The sequence below is a fragment of the Lycium barbarum genome, chromosome 11, assembly GCF_019175385.1.
Source record: "Lycium barbarum isolate Lr01 chromosome 11, ASM1917538v2, whole genome shotgun sequence".
Classification (NCBI taxonomy): Eukaryota; Viridiplantae; Streptophyta; class Magnoliopsida; order Solanales; family Solanaceae; genus Lycium; species Lycium barbarum.
Window position 1 is genome coordinate 13,787,756 of NC_083347.1, and position 24,291 is coordinate 13,812,046.

Sequence of the window (24,291 nt, forward strand, 5' to 3'; positions counted from 1 at the left end):
TCTAATTTTAAATAAAAGGCCTATTTTAATAACTATATACTAATGTGTGCTAAAATATCACTTAATAATTATTAATGCCCAGATAAAAATAAAATAAAATTATACGACGTCATAATAATCGTGCAATAATGTTTTTTTGAAAGTCAACAGTAAATGAACGCTATTGTTTAATTGTATGAAATAAACGCGATGCGTGTGCGTAAGCTGGTAAAAAATGCTGAAATGATAAAAATGCGAATTATCATGATGCCGGTAATAATAAAATAACAATAATAATAGTATTATTATTATTATTATTAATAATAATAATGGTAGCAGTAACAAAAAATAATAACGGCTAGTGAACGAAACGCCGGTATTAATACAAGGTTGATAATTATAGTAAAATATAAATAATTATTTTAAAGTTGTCAAAACATTAGAAGTGTGAATAAATATTTTAAGGAAGGCGGGACAAAATTGGGTGTCAACACCAGAAAGTAGCGAAACTTATCCTGAGCAATGTTTTCACGAATTCTAGATTTTGAGTATTGAAGAACTCTTTGATTATTGGGTGAAAACCTAGGTTTTAGGAATTAAACGGTGTTGAACGACGGTAATATATTTTTTTTGACATGAGTTCGTGGTAAAAACTTACCATGGGCAATAGTGTAGAACCCTAACTTGTTTTCTCCTCAAAAGCTCTCAAAAAGTTGTGAGAAAGAATGATTTTTCCCTCTCTGGCGACCCGGATATATCAATTTTCTACCCAGGCACTTTGTCCACAGCTCTGTGCTCCACATAACACTCAAGGACCAACTCCTTCTGGTTTGGGCATTTTGATCGCAGGCGTCCGTGTTTGTGGACTATTTTTCTGACACGATAGCCTTAAGTAAGATATTCATAACTTTTTGTAGAAATGTCTAAACGACGATTTGAAGTTTTCAAAACTAGACAGCAAGAGATTTAATTTCATCAATAGTTTATATAGCTCAATTCATTATACACTAGGAGATATGATCGTTTGAAGTTAGGTCATGTGCGTCTATGAACGACTTCTTCCATTAAACATTTTAAACTTATTCCAAGATTACCTCTCCTATCTTACAAATGTGCTTACAACCTTCCAAACAAAATATTTAGGTATGATACACCTTCTTAACTCTCTGATCAACCCTGTGCCCAATTTAGAGCCCAAGCGAGGATGTAATACTTAGCAAAACCTTTCCGGGGCGTTAAACATTCAAAATCCCTTGATGCATTAATGTTCATGTGAAACCACATTTAGATAACATGGGTTAGAGACAGAATCATGCATGAACTGCTCCCCTATGCTTGATATGAATTCAGTCAGTACCATTGTCACAAATTAATCCAAAGTCTTTGACCTTTACAGATAAGTCATCACAGCTTTTAAGGTGATAACATTTTGCTTGGTTTAACATTCCAGTTAATGGGGCACCATATCAAACTTTTTTGCATAAACGCTTGTTTAATATACCAGAGTGAGCGTAGGAGGTACAACACCTATGTTGAGGTAGTTCTTGATAGACTCCACAACCTGAGATCAAAAGACAAAAAGTATGATGTTTAACTCTGCATAAGGATGTCAGTATTTGTGAAGTAAAAAATGAACACCCTTATAAGCAAGTAGAATTGCTGCTAGTAGCGCTGTGTGGTTCAGGGTGGCATGCAGGGGCGAATTTATGTAGAAAAAATAGGTCACGTGAACCCATGATCACCCGACTAAACTTGGTATATTATGTATATAATTCTTAAAATAGTATCTAATATTAACTGAAGAAACTCATGGTCAAACAAGACCGAGTGGAGCACTGGTTAAGTGCTTTGTTTAATCCCTTAAGGTCGGGGATCAAACCTGACTAAATGCATTTTTGCGTGCTTTAAAAAAAATAAAAAAAATCTAAGATGGAAATCTAATACTTACTATTTTGTCCACGATTCATATATTTCCTCACTTAAACAAGAAAGAAAAGGAAAAAGTAAAGTTCTTCCATCAGAATTCCCTCTTTGCTTTCCGTTATCAGCGAGAGAAAAAGAGAGCGAACCCCATGTTTTTGAAGGATGCCGTTGGGATCACATATCACGATCCAGCCAAATCGCCAACCAGGAAGCATCCATCTCTTTGAAATGGAACCAATTGTCAGAATAGGTGCAATTTCTCCAAAGACACCCATTGGCACAAATGGATTACTACCAAACACTAAATGACCATAGGCTTCATCTGATATTACTAGCATTCCAAGCTTCCTTGCAGCCTCTGCAATATGTGTTATTCTCATTCAAGAAACCAACAATTAATGAGCAAATCTTAAACCACATTTTTAACAAAATAAATACAAGTATAATGCAACGACGAGACGACCTTCTTCAAATGTTCACTCTCGTACACATTCCCACAAGGATCACCAGGGTTTATATTAACCATGGCAACAGTTCTATCATCTGCTAGAGCTTCAAGCCCATTGATGTCCACCTCCCAATCCTGCTCAGGGAGAAGATCATAGTGCCTAATTTCGAGACGGTTAAATGTGGCAAGTGCTTCATAAGCTGGATACCTTGGTCTAGGAAGCAAAATATTAGCACCAGGTACAGCAAGAGCTGTAATTAGGACATCTATTGCTTGCTTTGCCCCAGCTGTGACATGAACATCATTTGATGACAATTCGTATGGATAGTCACGAGACAGATATTCTGCAATTGACCTGGTAAATGTTTGAAATATCAACATTACAATTACATTTTGAAAAGAGTTTAAGTTCTATGCACTAACCGTGCAACACAACCAGGTCAAAATTATAAGTATTACTAGTCATTAGCGACCAAAAAATCAAGTGCATATAACTCAAATCCTTTTAAAAGGCGTGTAACTAATATTTGATGGTGCAGTTTCCTTATCCTGCAAACCTAACATGATAGTCTAATATCGATTAAACAACGTCAATTATACTAGTCGGGGCCAATCCCATATTTCAGTCAAGACTAGGTCAAAGTCAACAAAAAATCAATTCCCGGTAAAACTATTAAAACCTCGTAACAAATTATAGAAGTTGAGATCACCCATAAACATACGATCCCAATTCTATAATCAAGTACTCACTCCATCCCAATTTATATGACACTATTTTCTTTTCTTTTTTTGTAACAATTTAACTCTAACGAGCCGTTTGGCCATGAGAATTATTCACGTTTTTTTCTAAAACAGTATTTGGTTACTTATAAAATTTTGAAACCCAATTTGGAGCTGGATCCCAAATTAAAAAAAGTGCTCCAAACCCGTTTTACAACTCTATCTTCATAAATTCTAAATAAAGTGCTCTCATTTCCCTTTTGAGAAAAATATAACCAAACGCAACTTCATCCTTGACTTCAACTTCATAAATTCCAAATAAATATTTTTACTTGGAATCTATGGCCAAACGCCAACTAAATTTCCCATTTGACCCAGTTTCCAAATTAGGAAATTATTCTTGACATCTATTCAAAAAAATCATAACTTTAATTAAAACAACATGCCCAGTAAAATCTCACCAGGTGGGTCTGGGGCCTACCTTGTGACGGATAGAGAAACTGTTTCCAATAGACTCCGGCTAAAAGAGAGATGAAAAGGCATCACAAATAATAAATAGTAATAGCAGCAAAATAATAAGATAACAGAGTGAAAGAAACAGTCAGATAGTACTAGGAATCTAATAATAAGCAGACATGACAAAGATACTACTATTCCTAGTACGCAGACATGACAAAGATACTACTATTCCTAGTACGGAAAAGAAAAGTTTAATTAAAGAAACCCCCAACAGGAAAAAAAAACTTCAGAAAAAACATAGAAGAAATAAATAGGAGAAAGATTTAAGGATTACCTAGTGGCTTGAAGAAGAACAGATTTTTGGGCATAGCCATTGTATTTACCAGATTGAAGTGAATCAATTAGAGCATCCTCTGATACTTTAGTTGTTCTAAAATTAGGGAATCCACTAGGATCACCATGACTAAGAGGGATTACATTTCTTGTATCATTTTTGTTGATGTTTTCATTTAAGTTGTTTAGATAGCCTCTTATTGTGCAAGCTGATGCTTTTTTCGCTTCTTCTTTTCCTTTAAAATTCCATCTTGATTTTGTTGAGCAAATTTCCATTTCTACTTTACTACTTTGTAGTATGATTTTGAGCTGAAGTTATTTGTGACTGGCTTTTGAGAGTCTTTCTTTCGACTAAACCTGACCAAAGTCAACGACACTCGTGTATCAGGCCTAAGTCACTGTGAGTCACTGTTAGGACCGTTTGCCCATGCAATTTGGACTACAAAATTGAAATTTTGATTTGAAACTAGTGTTTGTAAAATCATGTGTGTTTAAAAGTTTGTGAATAATAAGTTATTGCAATTATTTTTTTATTTTATAAAAGGAATATGAAAATATGTAATTTGTTTGTTTATAAATTATGATTTGCTCATTTGGCCAAGAGACTTTGGGAAACAGCCTCTTTATCTTCCGAGATAGGGGTAAGGTCTGCTAACACTTTACCCCCCTAACCCCATATTGTGGGATTTCACTAGATATGTTGTTGATTTGCTCATTTGGTGAGATTGTAAAAATTGAGAAATTTTAATAGTTTTTACAAATTGTGAGATTTTCATGTTTACCGGAAACAATACAACTTTTGAGATCTAAATTACTTGTCCAAATAACAACAACAAGATACTCAGTTGAATCTCACAGTGTGAGGTTTGGGGAGGGTTAAGTGTACGCAGACCTTATCCCCACCTTGGAAGGTAGGGAGACTGTTTCTGAAAGCCCCTCGGCTCAAAAGAAAACAAGGGAAAAGAGTCAGATACAGACAAGTAAATCAAAACAATGCGAAAATGAAAACTACTTGTCCAATTTTTTTTTTTTTTTTTAATTCCTATTCAACCTAATTTCAAATAAGTAATATCAAATCATGATTTAAAATCATATCCAACTATCTAGGTATGTACGTTCTTCACTTTGATAACCCAAATGCCCAAGAAACTGGCATAATTAGAAACATAATTTTACCTTCTTTTTCGGCCAAAATTCTCATGAACTTGGTGTTTAATACTAAAAAGATATTTGGCTAAGCTTAAAAGATGATTGAATCAATTTATAAATAATTTCTGATTTATATCACGTTGTTAATATTAAAAATGCTTATAAATCAAATACGGTCAAAAGTCATAAAGTTAGTCATTTCTAACTTAAGATTTTACCTCTTAAACAATTTTAAGGACATTTCAGTATATTTAATAGAAAAAATGTATGTTAGCACGTTTTTATCAAACTCATTAATTATTTATTACTAATTTAGCACTTTTATCCACACAATTAACTGTTTACTTTTGTTTTAGCTTCAACACCAAATTAGATGATAAACCTCCTTAAGTGAAAATTCTGCATATCCGCTGCTACTGCTCATATGTCCAATTAAATTACTTTGCAAATTACGAAATAAGATCAGCATAACCCACAACATTGGACAATAACGTTTGCACATTTCACAGACACTTTGTTTCTAGCTTAGCTAGTTAAAGGTTTATCTTACAAACAGATGCACTAGTAATGGTGCATTATGGATATTCTGTAGCAGGAGTTTGGAAGATATTCCCCAGAATGATATCGTCTATGATAATCCGGAAGCGGATACCATTTCAAATAACATATTACATTCCTCTCATGACTCGAGGAAATTGTTGAAAACTTAGCCAACTTATCTATGAGCTATGGTACTATGTACACCAACCGAGATCCAACGACTAGTTGAAGATCAGATTTGCCACTCCGTAATGCAAAGATATCAAGGTCGTTTGTCGGACAGTAGCTTATTGTTTCTTGGCATGCCTTTGATAGAATGCATTTAGTCTATTGAAGCCATCTTCCAGAGATGATGGCTCACATGCAAAGGTTATCCTGAGCCAATTCTTGAGTCCCACAGCAATACCTGCACAAGGCTTTATTGTCAGATACCTATACAACATAGCATCCCACAAGCTCTTGTGCATGCAGAACACACAAACTTCATATTGATATACTAGCTCCTTCGAGTGGCAGTCTAGTTTCGTGCATCATCATCAAACAACAATGCAAAAGATACATAAATCAAATTCATATAACAAAGTTACACCCATGGAGTCCCAATAAAATTTGACAATTGCCTGCCATCATCATCAGCTGCCAATGATACCCCAACATTTATGTTCCTCAGTTTTTATGGGTTAAACTGAACTAAATATCTCAACAGAATTGATCACTAGCTAGCATGGCAGATTTAACGACAAAAAGCGTATGAGAAACATTTCAAGGCATAAAAAAAAAGGACTTTGAAAAGATAGTTCTCCAAGAAAGAGACATTTGTTTGAGTGAGAAAACCTGTGTTTTTGATAGAGTTTGATCAGCTTCATAAGACATTTGTTTTCTTTTACCTGGTAAAATTATCAAAGATTCTTCCTTAACAAGCTTGAGACAGAAGTCCAGGTCATCTTCTATGTCTTCTAGAAGGTTCAAATGAAGTTTGACCTGCAAGGGAGAAAGACGTCCATTAGACTATTGATTAAATCTTCTAATCTCAAGCTAATGGCTAATTAAGCTTCTATTTTTATTTTACCATCACGAACATGGATCCTTCAGGTTTACTTGGGCATGTGATGCAAGGAATATCCTTGATTCTGTCATAAACAATATCTGCATCTTCTCTTAATATATTTACTACTTTAGAGAAGAAATCATCTTTTGTTTTCTCAAGGATTTGAGGAATTGCCCCCTGTCAAAGTACGAACAAAAAGAAAGCAGATACCTCAGTAAGAGACGTGGAAAATTACACCTATACTACTAAATTCTTGACTAACAATTCCATTATCTTATAAAAATAAGAACTTAGAATCTGTTTAATAATACACAGAGCTGTTAGACCAAAACAAATTTCAATCCTTTAGCAACTCCATTTCATATTTCAGGGGGGACAATACCACCAAATCTGCGGCGTAAAGGAATAACTGGTAGCAGAAGAGAACATTATAAAGAGCAAACCTGAATAAAGGTTGCTGGGTCAGAAGATATATTGAGATACCCAATGATGGAATCTATGACCTGCAAATAAGAAAAAGCACAATGTGACAACGTATAGACATTGTTTTGTGATAAAATATTTGTCCTCCTTTCTCAAGAAAAGCTAGTCAGCCTCAATCTAAGATCAATATATACGTATATTACCCGCTATAATATACTTCTACATTTCTTTAATGTACCCTAATCCAATTTTAATGCACTAAGAACCTGACACAGATTACACTATTTCTCAGTCCTCCTTTCAGCAGCACCAGTGCTTTTGATACTAAATGGAAATTCATCAAAATATCTTTAGCTTCCCCTCGTATTCCATTCCTGTTCCTCCACCAACCAACTGCATCCCATTACCTCAACTCCCAACCCATGACAGATGCCATTCACTCAACACATTGCTTTAACAAAAGCACAACACACTCGAGTAAAAGTCCTGGAACATTCACCACGAAGTGACTTGCATCAACTTTTACGTTTGATTAATGTGGTTCTCTCTATTATGTAAATTCTATGTCATTCTGTTTGACTTCTAGTATAAGAGAATCAAGCGTCGGTCTGATTGGTTTTTCTTTTCATGAAGAAAACTATAGCAAAAAGCACACCAAATTACAATAGGAAAGAGCTTAGGGGACAAATAGCAGTTCATGGGGTTGAGTGCACTTCAACACCTAAATTGGCTTTATAAGTGAAAGCTACAATTACTTTCTCCAGAAAAATAAATATATAAAGAAGTAGTAGAGAATGACCATCTTTAAAAAGAAAGTACCCCATGTTTTTTTAGTATGCCGTTTGGATCATTTGTAACAAGCCAACCAAGTCGCCAACCAGGGACAATCCACCTCTTTGATATGGATCCGAGTGTAATAACAGGGGCAATCGATCCAAAGATTCCCATAGGCACAAATGGTTTACTTCCGAAAGCAAGATGAGCATAAACTTCATCAGCAATAACTAAAATTCCAAGCTTTCTTGCCATCTCTGCCACCTGATTGAAATTAAAGCACCTCTTTATATTCATAATGACTTAGAATATCAACATATTACAAAAAAGGAAGTACATGTATGACATACCTTCTTCAAGTGCTGTTCTGTGTAAACATTGCCACACGGATTCCCAGGATTAATAATGACCATAGCCACAGTATTTTCATCTGCCAAAGACTCAACTGCATTAAGGTCCACTTCCCACTCCTTTTCTGGGAGAAGATTAAAGTGTCGCATCTCGAGATGGCTAAATCCAGCCCATGCTTCATAATAAGGGAATCCAGGAGTTGGAAGTAGAACATTTGCATTTGAGCGTGCAAGAGCATTCAAAAGCACTTCAATTGCTTGATTACATCCAATTGTCAAGTAAATATCATCAGGGGACAACTTGTATGGGAGATCTTGAGATAGGTATTCTGCTACAGCCCTTTTCAGAGAACAAAATTAAATTAATGAATTCTGAATTTGAAAAACGTGAATGATATCTCCAAGAATCAATCAGGCATATTCCCTTTTGAAATAACTCCAAAATTGCTTCATATTCTTGTATGCCATAAATATAGGTCACAATGGGATGCAGTTAAGATTAATATTCACAACTGAGAAAGAGGACGCAGGAACCATATGACAAACAAAAGTGGAAGGTATCTCAAAAATAAGCTGGTACATAACAAAAACCAATCAAAGAGATAAGATAATGGAACACTTATGAACAACATAGGATAAATCATACACATTAACCGCACAACATGAACAGAAAAGCACCTAACAAGTAGTACTTCAAAGAGAAGTTACCCTCAATTATTGGAACAAAATTAGCTTCAGACTAGATAATCTAACCTCGTAGTACACATAAATGTGATACATATGCCGGAAAAAAAAAAAAAAAAACAAAGAGTGCCCATGCAAGATATTCTACAATTAAACAGATTAATGGAAGAATGCACTGTGTAAGACATATAACCAAACACTTTGAAATGAGAAACACTACGGCCGTTTGGACATACAATTTTTTTTTCTTCATAAAACTAAATTTGGTTATACGCTGTAGTCAATTCTTCCCTCTAGCTTGAAGTTGAGTTTTTCAAGTTTCAAACTGATTTTAACAATTTGTTTCAAGCAAAAAAAGAATTCCCTCACAGTACTTGAATATTTCTTCAAGTGAGATGCATGTCCAAATATAACTCCAATTTCCAATGCTCTTTTTCAACTTAACTTCAAATACTACTGTTTTTATCCAAATATCACCAAATTCATATCAAGGCTCTCAGATTCAACACTTTACAAGACGAATTGTGAGATTAGATTGACTCTGATTGAGTAAGTAATGCCAGTAGATGGTACCTTCTAGCAGGAAGAATGCCAACGGTGGATGAATAACTGTTGAATTTAGCATCACATAAGTTCAGACGGAAGGATTACCTTCAAGCAGGAAGGATGCCGACTGTGGATGTAAATTTTTTAAAGTGTTAAGTATTGTGACTTATAGTAATTTTTATGTAGTTTCTAAATATGTAAATTATTTTTCGAAAAAACTTATATGTCCTAATTCCAGGTCAAAATAAATAAATTTGACTATCGACATCCAAACTGTCTCACATAAATTGGCACAGCGGGAGTACATTTTTTCAAATTTCACATTTTTAATGTCCAAATGCCCACTTAGAACTCCACGGTCTCATATCCAAACACTTCACAAGACGAAAATTGAGTAAAATTTTGAGTACGAAATGCCAGTAATGGTACCTTCTAGCAGGAAGGATAATATATGTATCAGTGTATAGTTTTTGTATATTTAGCCTACTACAGTAGTTAAGTTTGGCCGAAGGGACATAAACAAAAAGAATCCCATTAAAATATACATTTCTAAATGTTGATATATGAATCTCCAGAAGCATAAAGTATCACATAAATTGGGACGTAACGAGTACCTTCTAGCAGGAATAACATACATATCAGTGTATAGTTTTATATATTTGGCCTCCGGCAGCAATTAAGTTCGGCCGAAGAGACATAAACAAAAGAATCCCATTAAAAAAATCCATTTCTAAATGTTGATCCAGAAGCAAAAAGTATCACATAAAATAACATCAGTGTAGAGTTTTTGTATATTTTGGCCGCAGGAACATAAACAAAAGAATCCCATTAAAAAATTTAGTTTTAAATGTTGGTCAAAATTCATAATCACGAGCAGTAAAAAGTATCACATAAATTGAGACGTAACGAGTACCTTCTAGCAGGAAGAATACCAACGGTGGACGAATAACCGTTAAATTTAGCGGACCGAACTGCATCAGAAACAGCATCTTCAGCTACGGGAGTTGTCCGAAAACAAGGGAAAGCAGACGGGTCGCCGTGTCCGAGAGGGATAACAGGTCGGGTATCATTCGGGTCAAGACAAGACCTCAACTTGTTAAGTACACTTCTTACTGTCAGATCAGATACACTCGCCAATTTCTCGTTCTCTTTGAAATTCCATTTACTTCTTGTTGTAGTAGTACCGTTCTCCATGTTTGATGCTATTTACTTTTATCTGATTATGAATATCAGCAGATATGGAGGAAATTGGAGAGATGGATATCTAGTGCAAAGATACTACAACATATAAAGCCAAACTATAGGAACGAAAAAACAAATATACAAAAGAGGTGGCAAAATGACCCTACACAGTTTTGCTTTGTCAGGTACAGTTTTCTACATTTTTATTTATTTATTTATAACGTTTAATGTAATTTTCTTCAGTAGAAAATGTTTAATGACTATTCTCGTATATATTGTGATTGAATTAGTGAAAAAAGAAAAATTAGTAGTAGCATTTTTACACGGAAAAATAGAAAGTTATCATTTTAATGAGAACCTGTTTTCCGCAATACATTTTTTCAATGAGTTGATTCGGTGTGAATAAGGTGGAAAATTATGTTTAGTAACACAAATTTCTCACTGAATATCAGTGAAGACCTTTATTTCTAGTAGTATCTGGGAGTGTACTTTTTATTACTCCTATTTTCTATCTATTCAAATAGTATAGATTTTGGTGTTACGGTTTTTAAAATTTGACAACATTTTCTTGTACTTATAATAAAATAAAAAAAAATCTTAAATTTATATTAAAATTTATTAAAAATTTGATAGAAATCAAAAGTGTTCAATTTGGCCAAGCTCTTTTTTGATATTTAATTTTTTTTTTCCAATCGATATTAGAGTTTGTTTAATATTTAATGAAAGTTGTTCAATCTTGACAAACATAAATATTAAACTATTTAAATTTAAATCTATAATAAAAAACAAAAAGGGACCAAACATTTTCTGGAGAAGATGTAATCGTGGTGGGGTATCCAGTTGATGTCAGGCTCAGTAGTATTGTGGTTGACCCACTGAAAAACATGTTTCAAAAAAATTATCTTCCTTTTTTTTTTTAATTTCAAAAAGATTATCTCCTTTCTATATTTAGAAATAATTTAATTTTATGAGATGATTTATAATCACATAAATATCTAAGGCTTGTGTTAAATCACACATTTCAAATATTTTTTTTTATTTCTTAAACTTTATATCAAGTCAAAAGAAGACGACTTTTTTGGAACGGAGAGAGTGTCAAGTAAAGTACAACCCACCAAAAATTTATATCGAGTAAAGAAATGGACAATTGCTAGCCTGTGTCTCTCCACATTTGTGTTTGGCCATATTTATGAAAAGTTAAATGTACTTATTTTTTCAACCAAAAAAAGAATAAATTATTTTAGAGAATGAAGATATTTAGCTAACTTTTTAAATAATTAAGTGATTATTTTTCATCTGTGATAACTGTGAACAGAGAAAATTGAAATTTGAAACTCTTTCTTTGAAGATAAAATATTGGTTTTTACAAGATAAATATACGTAACCTTACCAAAATTGTATACTCACCAAATTATTCTGTCATCTACTGTCAATACAATTACTTGAAAAGCAAATATTTATTGAACGAGTGTATATTTAGTAATATCTTTAATTTATCGTATATTGACATTAAGTAATTATATACGTCCAATATTATTGCTTTAATTTAATTACGTGGTAGCTATTGTTGTTTACCCCAGATTTGGTAACCAATTGAATTTGTATGTGGATATAGGATATGTGCTTGGGCCTAAATATGGATTACAAAGAGTGGATAAGAACGCTTTTTAATACACAAATAAGGAGCATAAATACCGGCTGCTTACACATATGACGAGTTGATTGAAGAGGTTCAACAAGAACTGGATATATATATATATATATATATATATATATATATATTGTGTTACAAATGCTCTTGAAAGTGAAAGAAGAATCAACCGACCTAAGGGAGGTGGGAGTACTCTATTTATAGTAATGAGCCCATGAGCTTTCTCCAACGTGAATCAATAAAATAGTAATAAAAGGGACAGCTCCTGCACGAGTTTGGTGTGATGTGACTGACGGCGCCGTCTGACACACGCATAGTTGGTAGCTGTCCATGATGTGATACCACTGACGCGTCCCAGCAACGGTCACAACGAACAACGGACTCACGGAGGCCGGACCAACGGTGATAAAATCCCGGAAAGAGATACCGAACCCTCGGTGGCTTAGAGACCGGGTCAGATGGCGCTTCCACTCGGCTTCGATCAAAGTGCTTATCCGGAAAGGTGATGTCCTCGTACGAACTCTCGCCCCTTTTCCCTCTCCGATCCATAGTTGCCCCGGATTTACCCGTATCCGGTTTTTTACCGTATACAGATAGCTGATAAGTTGGTATTTTACCAACTTATCTCTTCTTTAATCTTATATATTTGCTATATTTGTTTGAGAAAATAGTGTATTTAATATCATTTACATCTATTTTACAGGTCTTATGTGATTTAGAAGTGATCAGAAGAAACCAAGTGAAAATTTAGTCAAAAAGAGGCCAAATGGGTCACTTTTTTCGATCTGTCCTCTCTTTTCCTCTTCCCTCTGTGTTCCAGATCCGTCCTTTCTATTACAAATTTGTTGTCAAGTCTTCTCTTGTTTATACGAAAAAGAAGGGGGGATTAATTTTGTCATCATTCTTGCCAACTGCTCTTTGCTTCTGCAAATCGTTATTTCCTTCGTTTCCTTTGCGTTGTTTCCCAAAATCCTTTTCCTTCCATTCCTTCAACATGTCTGAAACCACTTCTACCGAAGTTCCTTCAGTTTCATCCCCGAGGGCCGAGGCTGTGTCCCCGACTAAACAAAAGAGTAACCCCGAAACTACGGCCTCGGATATTATACCGGCCAAATTTAACTTCAATAAAGACCTGGAGGCGGAAAATCCCTCTGCCGTCTCAGACCGGGGATACGACGTGAGGCGATATCCTTCCTCCATAACCGAGGATAAACTCAACACAGTCCGGGCAGACTGTGGGTGGGACACACGCCCGGTTGGGGTTTTTGCACCCGGGCCAGACGAATCCGTTACCGATCACCGGGAAGGGTTCTTGTACGTATACACTTATTCCTTTACCCTTAAGCTCGATCCCCTGGTTGATCCGGTCATACTGGATATGTGCCGGACCTATGGCGTGACTTTGGCTCAGATCGGCCCAATTGTTTGGAGGGTCGTTGCTTGCCTCCGGTTGCTAGCCAACAGAGCTGAGAAAGAATTCTCACTGGGCCACCTAATACGCCTGTATTCCCCAAGAATATTCCGGGGCGGCGTCATAAAACTAACCAAGCGCAGCCGGAACCCGTTCTTCTCGAAGATGGACGAAGATCGGGACAAGGGGTGGTTAGAACGCTACGTCCGGGTAAAAACCGAGGACATAATCCCGGCCGCCCATCTACCTTTTCCGGAGAAATGGAACCACAAACGTAAGTTCTAACCTTTGAGCAATCGCACTTACCTGTTCAGTCGCTTATGGTATTGTTTTCTCACCGCCCTTTCCTTATTTTTGTAGCAAATGGGTTTGTTCCCCCGGTTATCCGAGATCTGAGCGAGTGGGTCACGACGCTCCTCAACCAGCTTCCCTATGAAGACCGGACTTGGGCCCACTTGTCACGCGGTCGATGGATCGCTCAAAATCATGGTAACATTCGACTTTCCTTCGATCTTGCTGCATCTTTAGCCATTCGAGGTCGTCAGTTTTCTTAACCTGCCAACGTTTTGTCGTTCAGGTTTGCCGAAGGGCTCGGTGGCATCTAGATCGGAGTCGGGGGCCGCTTCCCCTGCACCGGCGTCCGCGTTCGATACGGCGGGTTCCTCCCGTGTTCTTGCCGAAGCCACCAAAAGAAAACGGCCCTCAGAAAAGGGGCAGTCGTCCAAACGAAAGAAGGCAAGAAGCGTTTCCCGGCCCCAGAGAGAGGAAACGGAGCCCGACATCATAGTTCGGAGGGTCGACCCGGCTCCGTCAACAGCCCCAATACCCGAGGATACTGCCTCCGAACCGCCCTTGCCTTCTATCAACGAAGGTATCTTGATTCCCGTTCTTCCTTCAGGTGCGGATGAAATCCTTTCCCCGGCTCCTCTTCGGTCGGTTGACTTTGTCGATATTTTAGGTGAAACTTCCTCGGAAGATACTCCCCTGCAGAGGAGTAAAGGAGTCGGGAAAACGGCTGTCACTGCAACCGATCAAAGGACCGTTCCAGTTCCGGAGACCGAAGCCCCCATTCAGGCTCGCCCATCGCTCGGCCACGAACCTGTTTCTACTCCGAAGCCCCCGGTCCTTGCCCGGAACATCGAGTCTACGCCAAGCTCGTCTACCCCCGCCCCGAGGGTTGAAGACTTTGAAGATATGTTTTCCACTACTCCTCCTGCTACCGGTGAAGCTGCGGGTTTTGGCCATCTTCCAATTCCTCGGGTCACGAGGTCAGCCCACCGACAGTCAGAATCTGGCTCTAGAGACAACCTGGTGACTATCTTCCCAGCCCCGAGCGTAGAACCAAGAAGGACCAGATCGGTCGTAATCACCGTCCCCGAGGAATGTGGCTTTCTATCACGTCCGGTAGGAGTAGCAAGTTATTTGCGTCCTCTCGTCTCCGACTCGGACAAGCGTAAAATGACCGGGGTCACCTGGCAGTGCCTTATGAACGAAGGCATGCACGCGGACAACCGGGTAAGACTCTCGGCCATCTTTGTATATCAATAGACCTTATGCTCATTTCGTTTGATTCTTTACGTTTGCTTTCTTTGCAGAGTGTAGTACTGGCAAACGAAGCCTTCATTCGTGCCCAACACGAGATGGATGATCTTCGAGGCCAGCTAGATGCCCAAGGCCGAGAAACGGAGAAATACAAGCATCTCCTCCGAGAGAAGGATGAAGAGTTGGGTCGGGCCGCCGTTCTTGCCAACCTTCGTCCCGAGCTTGATGCGACCAAGGACGAAAATCGTCGTTTGAAAAATGAGTTGGCCGCCATGACTGATTATAACCGAAGCCTCGAGGCTGAGAAGATTTGTCTTAGCCGAGACAAAGCTCAATTTTCGTCGAGGCTGGATGAGCTGGAGACCACCGTGTCCCAACTCCGGGAGGAACTTGATTTGGTGAAAGCCGATGCAGCGAGCTTAGGCGGGAGGAACCGGCTACTGGAATCTGATACCGCTCTGTATAAAGAACACATGAAAGTTTTCGAAGAGAAAGCCAAGGAGCGGTCTCGGATAAGTGAGGGCTTAAAAGCCGAGCTGGAGGAGGCGGTGAGTGCCAACGATGTTCTTAAGGCCGAGCTAGAAGCTGCTGTCCATATGAGGACTATTGCAGTGGTGGGTCGGGCCGAGCTGGAGACTAAGTTGGCTAAAGTTGAGGCTGATTTGGAAGAAGCCTGGAAAGACGTGGAAACGGCCGAGGCCCATACTGCCATTGTCGCCGAGTATGAGAAGTGGAAGTCTCGGCGACTCACCCTCGAAGAAGACGATCGCGGATTCTCCGATCTTCCTTCCCTGATAAACCAGGCCAAAGAGATGGAGGAGGAGGCAAACCATGCCCTCGGGTCCGACTCGGATGATTCCGAACGAACCGAGTCCGATCATTCTGCCTCTAGCCATGCCGAGTAGCATAGGATTTTTTGATGTAAACGTACTCTTTTGATGTAAATGTACTCTTTTGATGTAAATGTACTCTTTATAAAAGTATCCTTTGCGTACATGAAAGTTGCACTCCTCTTGTTTCTTCGTTTGAGTGCTTGTTTTTATTTTACCTTGAATTATTAGTCCGTTTTTCGGAAGAGATGATCCGTAGTCATTGATTAATTCTGCCCGTAGGACTTACCAAATGTTTTGTGGGCTTCGGACCTTTCTGTGCCCATGATAAGGGCTTCTCTAGGACCGATGTTTTTCATGGCCGGTTTGCGATGACCTCATTGTCCTTGTCTAATATCGGCCATAGTGTCCGGTACAGGGCGTATCAATTGAGCAATGCCGAAATACGGTCATTGTAATGGTTTCTGTATTGCAAGTGTTTATACATATGAGAATTTTCATTTCTTGTATCTTTGCCGTAGCAAACATTAAATGGGACACGATTCATTATGATCGTTTGGTCCTTACATCGGAGTAGGTGGCTCGTGGCCGGCCTTTGTTTTTGCCGTGGAAAATGCTGGATGGGACAGGATTCATTATGATCGTTTGGTCCTTACATCGGAGGAGGTGGCTGGTGGCCGGCCTTTGTTTTTGCCGTGGCAAATGATGAGCTTCTTTCTTTATTTCTCTTTATCGTTTCATGCTCCGATGTGGGTACTGTGCCCCCCTAACACTTGTCCGAGCTTCGGGGTCGGGTGAGTGTTACCAAGCCCCCACTCGGAAGATGTAACCTCGGGTGTCCGAGTTCTGACCCTTTATCTTCGTTGCGTAGCACGTTGTACTTGTTGCCTCATTAAAAACCTCATCGGAAAACCCATTTTGGGACAAAACCGCACTAAGGAAAAGAGTGCAACACGTGCTTTCTGTCCCTAAATTCTATTTTTGTGCCGTCCTCGACTTCCTGTAAAAAGGCAGTACGGTTAACAAAAGGTATATGAGAAGATCATACCTTAGCAGTAGTATCTTTTTAGATGGGCTACGTTCCAGTTGTTGCGCAGGCATTGCCCATCCATGGACTCCAGCTGGTATGACCCTTTGCCCGTTACACCGGTCACCTTGTACGGTCCTTCCCAGTTTGGTCCTAGCTTTCCCTCGTTTGGGTTCTTTGTATGCAAAGTGACCTTTCGAAGTACTAAGTCCCCAACTCGAAAATGCCGAAAGTTGGCTCTCCGATTGTAGTATCTTTCCGTTCTCTGCTTTTGGGCCGCAATTCGGACCAATGTTCTTTCACGCATCTCATTGGCGAGGTCGAGTCTTACGGCCATGGCCTCCCCGTTTAATTCCTCGCTTGTATACCTGAACCGGAGAGTCGGTTCGCCGACCTCGACGGGGATAAGGGCTTCGGCCCCGTACACCAATGAGAAAGGGGTCTCGCCCGTGCTAGACTTGGCCGTGGTTCGGTACGCCCACAGCACCTCGGGTAATACTTCTCTCCAATGGTGCTTTGATGCTTCTAGCCTTTTCCTTAGGTTTTGGATTATTGTTCTGTTTGTGGATTTCGCTTGTCCGTTTGCACATGGGTGATATGGGGTCGACACAATCTTCTTGATCTTCAACCCTTCAAGAAAACTGCTGACCTTGCTACCCACGAACTGAGGACCGTTATCACAAGTTATTTCGGCCGGAATGCCAAAACGGCAGACGATGTGATCCCAAATGAAGTCAATAACCTCATTTTCTCTGATTTTTTCAAAGGCCTGTGCTTCGACCCACTTAGAAAAATAGTCAGTCATAAATAAGATAAAGCGTGCCTTACCTGGTGCCCGGGGTAACGGACCCACGATGTCCATTCCCCACTTCATGAACGGCCATGGTGAGACCACCGAATGCAGCAACTCCCCGGGCCGGTGAACCATCGGGGCATGCCTCTGACACCCGTCACACTTTCGGACAAAGTTTCTCGTGTCTTCATCCATCCGATTCCAGTAATATCCGGCTCTGATAAGCTTTCGGACCAGAGCTTCCGCACCGGAGTGATTGCCACAGGTTCCTTCATGTACTTCTCTCATCACATACTCCGTTTCCCCAGGGCCCAAACATTTAGCCAAGGGTCCGTGGAAAGAGCGTCGGTATAATTGGCCGTCCACTAAGCAAAAACGGGCTGCCTTTGTTCGTAACGAACGTGACTCCTTTGGGTCGCTTGGGAGCTTATCATCACGCAAGTAATCAATGTATTTGTTGCGCCAATCCCAAGTCAAACCTGTTGAATATATTTCGGCGTGTCCGCTTTCTATGGCCGTGTTTGATAGTAGCACCGTTGACCCGGGGTTGATTTCGGCCCCTTCGACCGCAGATCCCAAATTTGCTAATGCATCGGCCTCGCAGTTCTGTTCTCTTGGTATATGCTGCATGGTCCATTTTTTAAATCGGTGAAGCACCACTTGGGTTTTCTCGAGGTACCTCTGCATCCGTTCGTCCTTGACTTCAAACGTGCCATTCACCTGGTTTGCGACCAAAAGCGAGTCGCACTTTGCCTCGATAGTTTCTGCCCCCATGCTTCGGGCCAATTCCAAACCTGCAATCATAGCCTCATACTCGGCTTCATTGTTAGTTAATTTGGCAGTTTTGATGGACTGTCGGATGACATCACCGGCCGGGGCCCTAAGGACAATACCAAGCCCGGAACCTCTAAGGTTCGAGGCCCCGTCTGTATGCAGAGACCAAATGCCTGTGGCCTTTCTTGAGGTTAGTAGGAATTCCTTTTCGACCTCGGGGACCATGGCCGGGGCGAAGTCTGCTACGAAATCGGTCAAGATTTGGGATTTGATGGCCGTTCGGGGTCTGTATTCGAGGTCGTAACCGCTAACCTCTACAGCCCACTTCGTTAGCCTACCCGACAACTCCGGTTTATGCATGATGTTTTTCAAAGGATAAGTAGTTACTACACATATGGGATGGCTTTGAAAATAAGGTTTAAGCTTTCGGGAGGCGCTCACCAGTGCTAATGCCAGCTTTTCCAAATGGGGGTAACGGATCTCCGCGTCCCCCAATGTTCTACTCACATAATAGATAGGGAATTGCGTACCTGATTCTTCTCGGACCAAAACGCCGCTTACCGCCACTTTGGAGACAGCTAGATATAGAAATAGTGTCTCACCCGCCTTCGACGTGTGCAGTAGAGGGGGGCTAGACAAGTATTTCTTCAAATCTTGTAGAGCTTCTTGGCACTCGGGTGTCCAGACAAAATCGTTCTTCTTCCTGAGCAAGGAGAAGAACCGGTGACTCCTGTCCGAGGATCTCGATATGAAGCGACTTAGCGCTGCGATTCTCCCGGTGAGTCTCTGAACCCCCTTTATGTTGTTCACCACCTCGATATCTTCGATGGCTTTGATCTTGTCCGGGTTGATTTCGATCCCTCGGTTTGACACCATGAAACCCAGGAATCTGCCAGATCTTACTCTGAAGGCACACTTCTCCGGGTTGAGCTTCATGTTGTATTTGCGAAGCACATCGAAGGTTTCCTGCAAATGCTTTACATGGTCCTCTGTTTCCAGGGACTTAAAAACCATATCGTCAACGTAAACTTCCATTGTTTTCCCTATTTGTTCTTCGAACATTCCATTAACTAGGCGTTGGTAAGTTGCACCGGCATTTTTTAAACCGAAAGGCATGACATTATAACAGTAGGTCCCGTACCGGGTGATGAAGGATGTTTTCTCTTGGTCCTCCGGGTACATCCGGATCTGGTTATACCCGGAGTAAGCATCGAGAAAACTCAACATCTCGTGCCCGGCCGTTGCATCGATCATTCTATCGATATGGGGCAACGGAAACGAGTCCTTCGGACATGCCTTGTTTAAATCTTTGAAATCAACACACATTCGAAATTTGTTACCTTTTTTGGGTACTACCACAACGTTAGCCAGCCACTCCGGGTATTTCACTTCCCGTATGGAGCCTATTTTCAAAAGTTTTATTACCTCGTCCTTCACGAATGCGTGTTTAGCCTCCGCCATGGGTCTTCATTTCTGCTTTACCGGAGCAAACCTCCCGTCCAGGCTGAGCTTGTGAGTTGCTATGTCTGGTGATATACCTATCATATCTATATGCGACCATGCAAAGCAATCAGCATTAGCACGGAGGAATTCAATTAATTGACGCCTGAGCTCCGGGGTGAGCCCCGTGCCCAGGTATACCTTTCTTTCCGGGAGATATTCGAACAGGATGACCTGCTTCAGCTCCTCCACTGTCGACTGGGTTGCATCCGAGTCATCTGGCATGACGAACGATCTGGGTACCTCGTAATCTTCCTCTTCATGCACCGGATTAGACCCGGCGCACTTTGATTGCTATTTGGGAACTTCTCCTCCTATTGCACATTTCTCTTCCGGCCCCTTAGGCCGATGTGCCACTTCCTCTACTGCGAACATTTCCCTTACAGCGGGCTGCTCGCCTCGGATGGTTTTCACTCCTTCCGGCGTGGGGAACTTCAACAGCTGGTGTAGTGTTGAAGGCACGACCCTCATGTTATGTAACCAAGGTCTGCCCAATAGTGCATTATATTTCATGTCCCCCTCGATCACGTAGAACACCATTTGCTGAATGGTGCCACCCACATTTACAGGCAGTGAGATTTCCCCCTTTGTGGTTTCGCTTGCCATATTGAACCCACTTAATACCCGGGCCACTGGTACGATCTGACCGAGCAGTCCCATCTGTTCAACCACCCTCCATCGGATGATGTTGGCCGAGCTACCTGGGTCAACCAAAACGCGTTTGACCTTAGTTTTAAAGACCAGTATAGAAATTACCAATGCATCATTGTGGAGTTGGATGATGCCCTCCGCGTCTTCATCATTAAAGAAGATAGATCCCTCGGTCGAATGATCTCCAGTGCGCTTTTCACGGACAATAGAAATCTTTGTCCGTTTCATTACCGGCCCTCGAGGGGCATCAGTGCCCCCCACTATCATGTTGATCGTATGTTGGGGTTCAACAAGCTCGGGCATTTGATAAGATTCTTTCCTTATAGTGATTTTTGGCCCGCTCACTCAGCAGATCTCGGAGGTGACCATTTTTCAATAGCCGGGCTACCTCCTCTCTCAATTGGCGGCAATCTTCAGTTCGATGACCGTGGGTCCCGTGATATTCGCACACTACACTTGGATCTCGCTGACCCGGGTCCGTCCTCAATGGTTTAGGCCATCTTACATCGGGTATACGTCCAGTAGCCGAGACAAGTCCCGAAGTACTAACGTTGAAGTTGTACTCCGAAATTTTTGGAGAAACTTTATTACTGGCGGAACTTCCGGTGTCGCTCCTAAACGAGAGTCCCCGACTGTTAGACGGGCGTTCAAACCGCTTGCTGCCCCGTCCCGAGAAATGGCTCGAACTCTCTATTGCCTTTTCTGACCTGAAATTTTGCTTCTCCGTATAGGGATATGGCTGAAACCTCTCTTTCAATGATTCAGACTTGCCTTCATATCCCTTCCTCGGTGCCTCGAAACCTCTATTTACTTTGGTCCTTACCGGAGGGAGCTCGAATTGATCATCCTCCACCCGGATCTTTGCCTCATACCTGTTGTGGACGTCGGCCCAAGTTACGGCCTCATATTCTAACAAATTCTCTTTCAGTTTGGCCGACGCCACGGAACTTAGCATGTTGAGTCCTTTTGTGAAGGCCTGTGCGGCCCATTCTTCTGGCACCGGAGGGAGCTCCATCCGTTCCTTCTGGAACCGGGTGACGAATTCCCGTAGCAGCTCATCGTCCCTTTGGGTTATCCGAAAGATATCAGCCTTACGGGCTTGCATCTTTATCGCACCAACATGTGCCTTTACGAACGCATCAGCGAGCATTTCGAAAGAAGTGATCGAATGCTCGGGTAGATGGTCATACCACGTCAATGCCCCCTTCGACAGGGTTTCCCCAAATTTCTTTAACAACACCGACTCGATCTCATCTTCTTCCATATCATTGCCTTTTATGGCACAAGTATATGAGGTCACATGCTCGTGTGGGTCTGTGGTGCCGTCATACGTCTGTATGTCGGGCATTTTGAACCTATTCGGGATCAGTTTCGGGGCCGCACTTGGCGGGAAAGGCCTTTGGATGTACCTCTTCGAATTCGGCCCTTTCAGTAGAGGTGGAGCCCCCGGTATCTGGTCCACCCGAGAATTGTACGTCTCGACCCTCTTCTCGGTCGAATCCACCCGTTTTGCCAAGGTCTCGAGCATTTTTAGGACCTCAGTTGAGGAGCCGGCTCCGGAGCCGTCGCTCTCGATCATTCGTTCTCCGTTTCTTCCGGTTTCAACCGTACCTTTTGACTTTACCGGCCCTGCTTCACCCTTTCCGCTCTGCAGTTGAGCAATCGCCAGCCCTTGCTCGACGATTGCCGCCCTTTGTTCCTGCAGCATTTCAAAGATTAAACGCAAGCTAACACCGTCGTTTGGCGCGTCTGGCTCTCTCCGGACCCTATCCCGGGATAACGTAACGGAATGGTGAGTGTTTAGAGGATCGGTTGCCGGCGGAACGGCATTCTCTTGATCTACGGTGTTTTGCCGGTTAAGTCCTTCCCTTGAATCAACGGGGTTCGGATCAGCGGGGTTCGGCAATGCCCGCAGTCCGCTCCCTTCGTTTTCCGCCACTATCTCGGCATTATTGACATGACCGGATTGCTCGACGTCAGCCATTTGGACCGTTTTCATAGAGACGGAGAGGGAGTTTTTGGTTTCGATGAATACGGTGGAAATCAAGGCCAAAGACCACTATTATCCGTTGCCCCACGGTGGGCGCCAAACTGTTTACCCCAGATTTGGTAACCAATTGAATTTGTATGTGGATATAGGATATGTGCTTGGGCCTAAATATGGATTACAAAGAGTGGATAAGAACGTTTTTTAATACACAAATAAGGAGCATAAATACCGGCTGCTTACACATATGACGAGTTGATTGAAGAGGTTCAACAAGAACTGGATATATATATATATATATATATATATATATATATATATATTGTGTTACAAATGCTCTTGAAAGTGAAAGAAGAATCAACCGACCTAAGGGAGGTGGGAGTACTCTATTTATAGTAATGAGCCCATGGGCTTTCTCCAACGTGAATCAATAAAATAGTAATAAAAGGGACAGCCCCTGCACGGGTTTGGTGTGATGTGACTGACGGCGCCGTCTGACACACGCATATTTGGTAGCTGTCCATGATGTGATACCACTGACGCGTCCCAGCAACGGTCACAACGAACAACGGACTCACGGAGGCCGGACCAACGGTGATAAAACCCCGGAAAGAGATACCGAACCCTCGGTGGCTTAGAGACCGGGTCAGATGGCGCTTCCACTCGGCTTCGATCAAAGTGCTTATCCGGAAAGGTGATGTCCTCGTACGAACTCTCGCCCCTTTTCCCTCTCCGATCCATAGTTGCCCCGGATTTACCCGTATCCGGTTTTTTACCGTATACAATTGTGTGCTTTTTTTTCTTTTTTCCTTTTCACCGCGTTGTAGTTACTTTCTGTATTATACACGTTACGTGGTAGTTATATTCTGTATTTTATGTGTTACATGGTACCTCCTTTCTGTGAGCCTCTCTCATATCAAATTATTTGTTATTTATTTTTATTTTATTCTACATATATGGTACGTTTGGTACGAAGGAAAATGTTTTCGAAAAATGTTTTGTAGTTTTTCCATTTTTCTTTGATCAAGCTTTTTGGAATTATTTTTTTTTGGAAAAACAAGTTCCTTAAAAATGAGGAAAATAACTTTCCTAATGAAAATAGGGAAAACAAATCCACAAGTACAACAACAACATACCCAGTTAAATCCCATAATGTGGGGTTTGGGGTGGATAAAGTGTACGCAGACCTTACCCTTCCCTCGGGAGGCAGGGAGGCTATTTCCAAAAAAATCCACAAACGACATTCCATATTAATGGTTTCCTCCCCACCCTCGAACTCACACCCACCCCTCCATCCTGCCAATACCATCCCACCCACCACCCCAACCACCCCACTCCGCACCCATCACACCACCCGAATTTTCTATTTTTATTTTATTCCTACAAAACCTTTAAAAAATTAGTCCCCACCACTAGGGGTGTCCATGGTTCGGTTCGGTCGGTTTTTTGCAAAAATTTATACCATGCTAATTTTTCGGTTACTCTACTATATATAACCAAAATTAAACTTTTGAAAACAGTCTCAATGAGATAGTTTTTTTTTCGGTATCGGTACGGTCCGGTTAAT

At 41.0% G+C, this 24,291-nt stretch overlaps 2 protein-coding genes across 3 annotated transcripts; both read right to left on the reverse strand.

Annotated features, from left to right (window-relative positions):
• Window positions 1-1,221: 1,221 nt before the first annotated feature.
• On the reverse strand, window positions 1,222-4,300 carry LOC132617657 (tyrosine aminotransferase-like). 2 transcript variants are annotated; one of them, XM_060332710.1, is made up of 4 exons: window positions 3,864-4,299; window positions 2,366-2,705; window positions 1,928-2,260; window positions 1,223-1,540 (listed from the first exon to the last, which is right to left on the reverse strand). In XM_060332710.1, exons 1-3 carry the CDS (start codon window positions 4,136-4,138, stop codon window positions 2,234-2,236), a joined length of 642 nt encoding a protein of 213 aa, XP_060188693.1. In that variant the 5' UTR covers window positions 4,139-4,299; the 3' UTR covers window positions 1,223-1,540; window positions 1,928-2,233. The 2 variants fall into 2 exon arrangements, with proteins under 2 accessions (XP_060188692.1, XP_060188693.1); XM_060332709.1 differs by having other exon boundaries at window positions 1,222-1,540; window positions 1,928-2,705; window positions 3,864-4,300.
• A 1,191-nt stretch (window positions 4,301-5,491) lies between these two features.
• Window positions 5,492-10,672, reverse strand: LOC132617934 (probable aminotransferase TAT2). Its single transcript, XM_060332998.1, has 7 exons — window positions 10,290-10,672; window positions 8,147-8,486; window positions 7,842-8,060; window positions 7,043-7,102; window positions 6,621-6,776; window positions 6,439-6,532; window positions 5,492-5,957 (listed from the first exon to the last, which is right to left on the reverse strand). The coding sequence occupies exons 1-7, from the start codon at window positions 10,568-10,570 to the stop codon at window positions 5,839-5,841; spliced, it is 1,269 nt and encodes a 422-aa protein (XP_060188981.1). The 5' UTR covers window positions 10,571-10,672; the 3' UTR covers window positions 5,492-5,838.
• Between the last annotated feature and the right edge of the window lie 13,619 nt (window positions 10,673-24,291).

Coding starts and splice junctions, on each gene's coding strand:
- LOC132617657 (XM_060332709.1), bottom strand. CDS start 4,138: ATGGAAATTTGCTCAACAAAATCAAGATGGAATTTTAAAGGAAAAGAA. Junction 2,706..3,863: donor GTTCTTCTTCAAGCCACTAG/GTAATCCTTAAA, acceptor AACATTTACCAG/GTCAATTGCAGAATATCTGT.
- LOC132617934 (XM_060332998.1), bottom strand. CDS start 10,570: ATGGAGAACGGTACTACTACAACAAGAAGTAAATGGAATTTCAAAGAG. Junction 8,487..10,289: donor GGTATTCTTCCTGCTAGAAG/GTACTCGTTACG, acceptor TTCTCTGAAAAG/GGCTGTAGCAGAATACCTAT. Junction 7,103..7,841: donor GCATACTAAAAAAACATGGG/GTACTTTCTTTT, acceptor TCTTATTTGCAG/GTCATAGATTCCATCATTGG.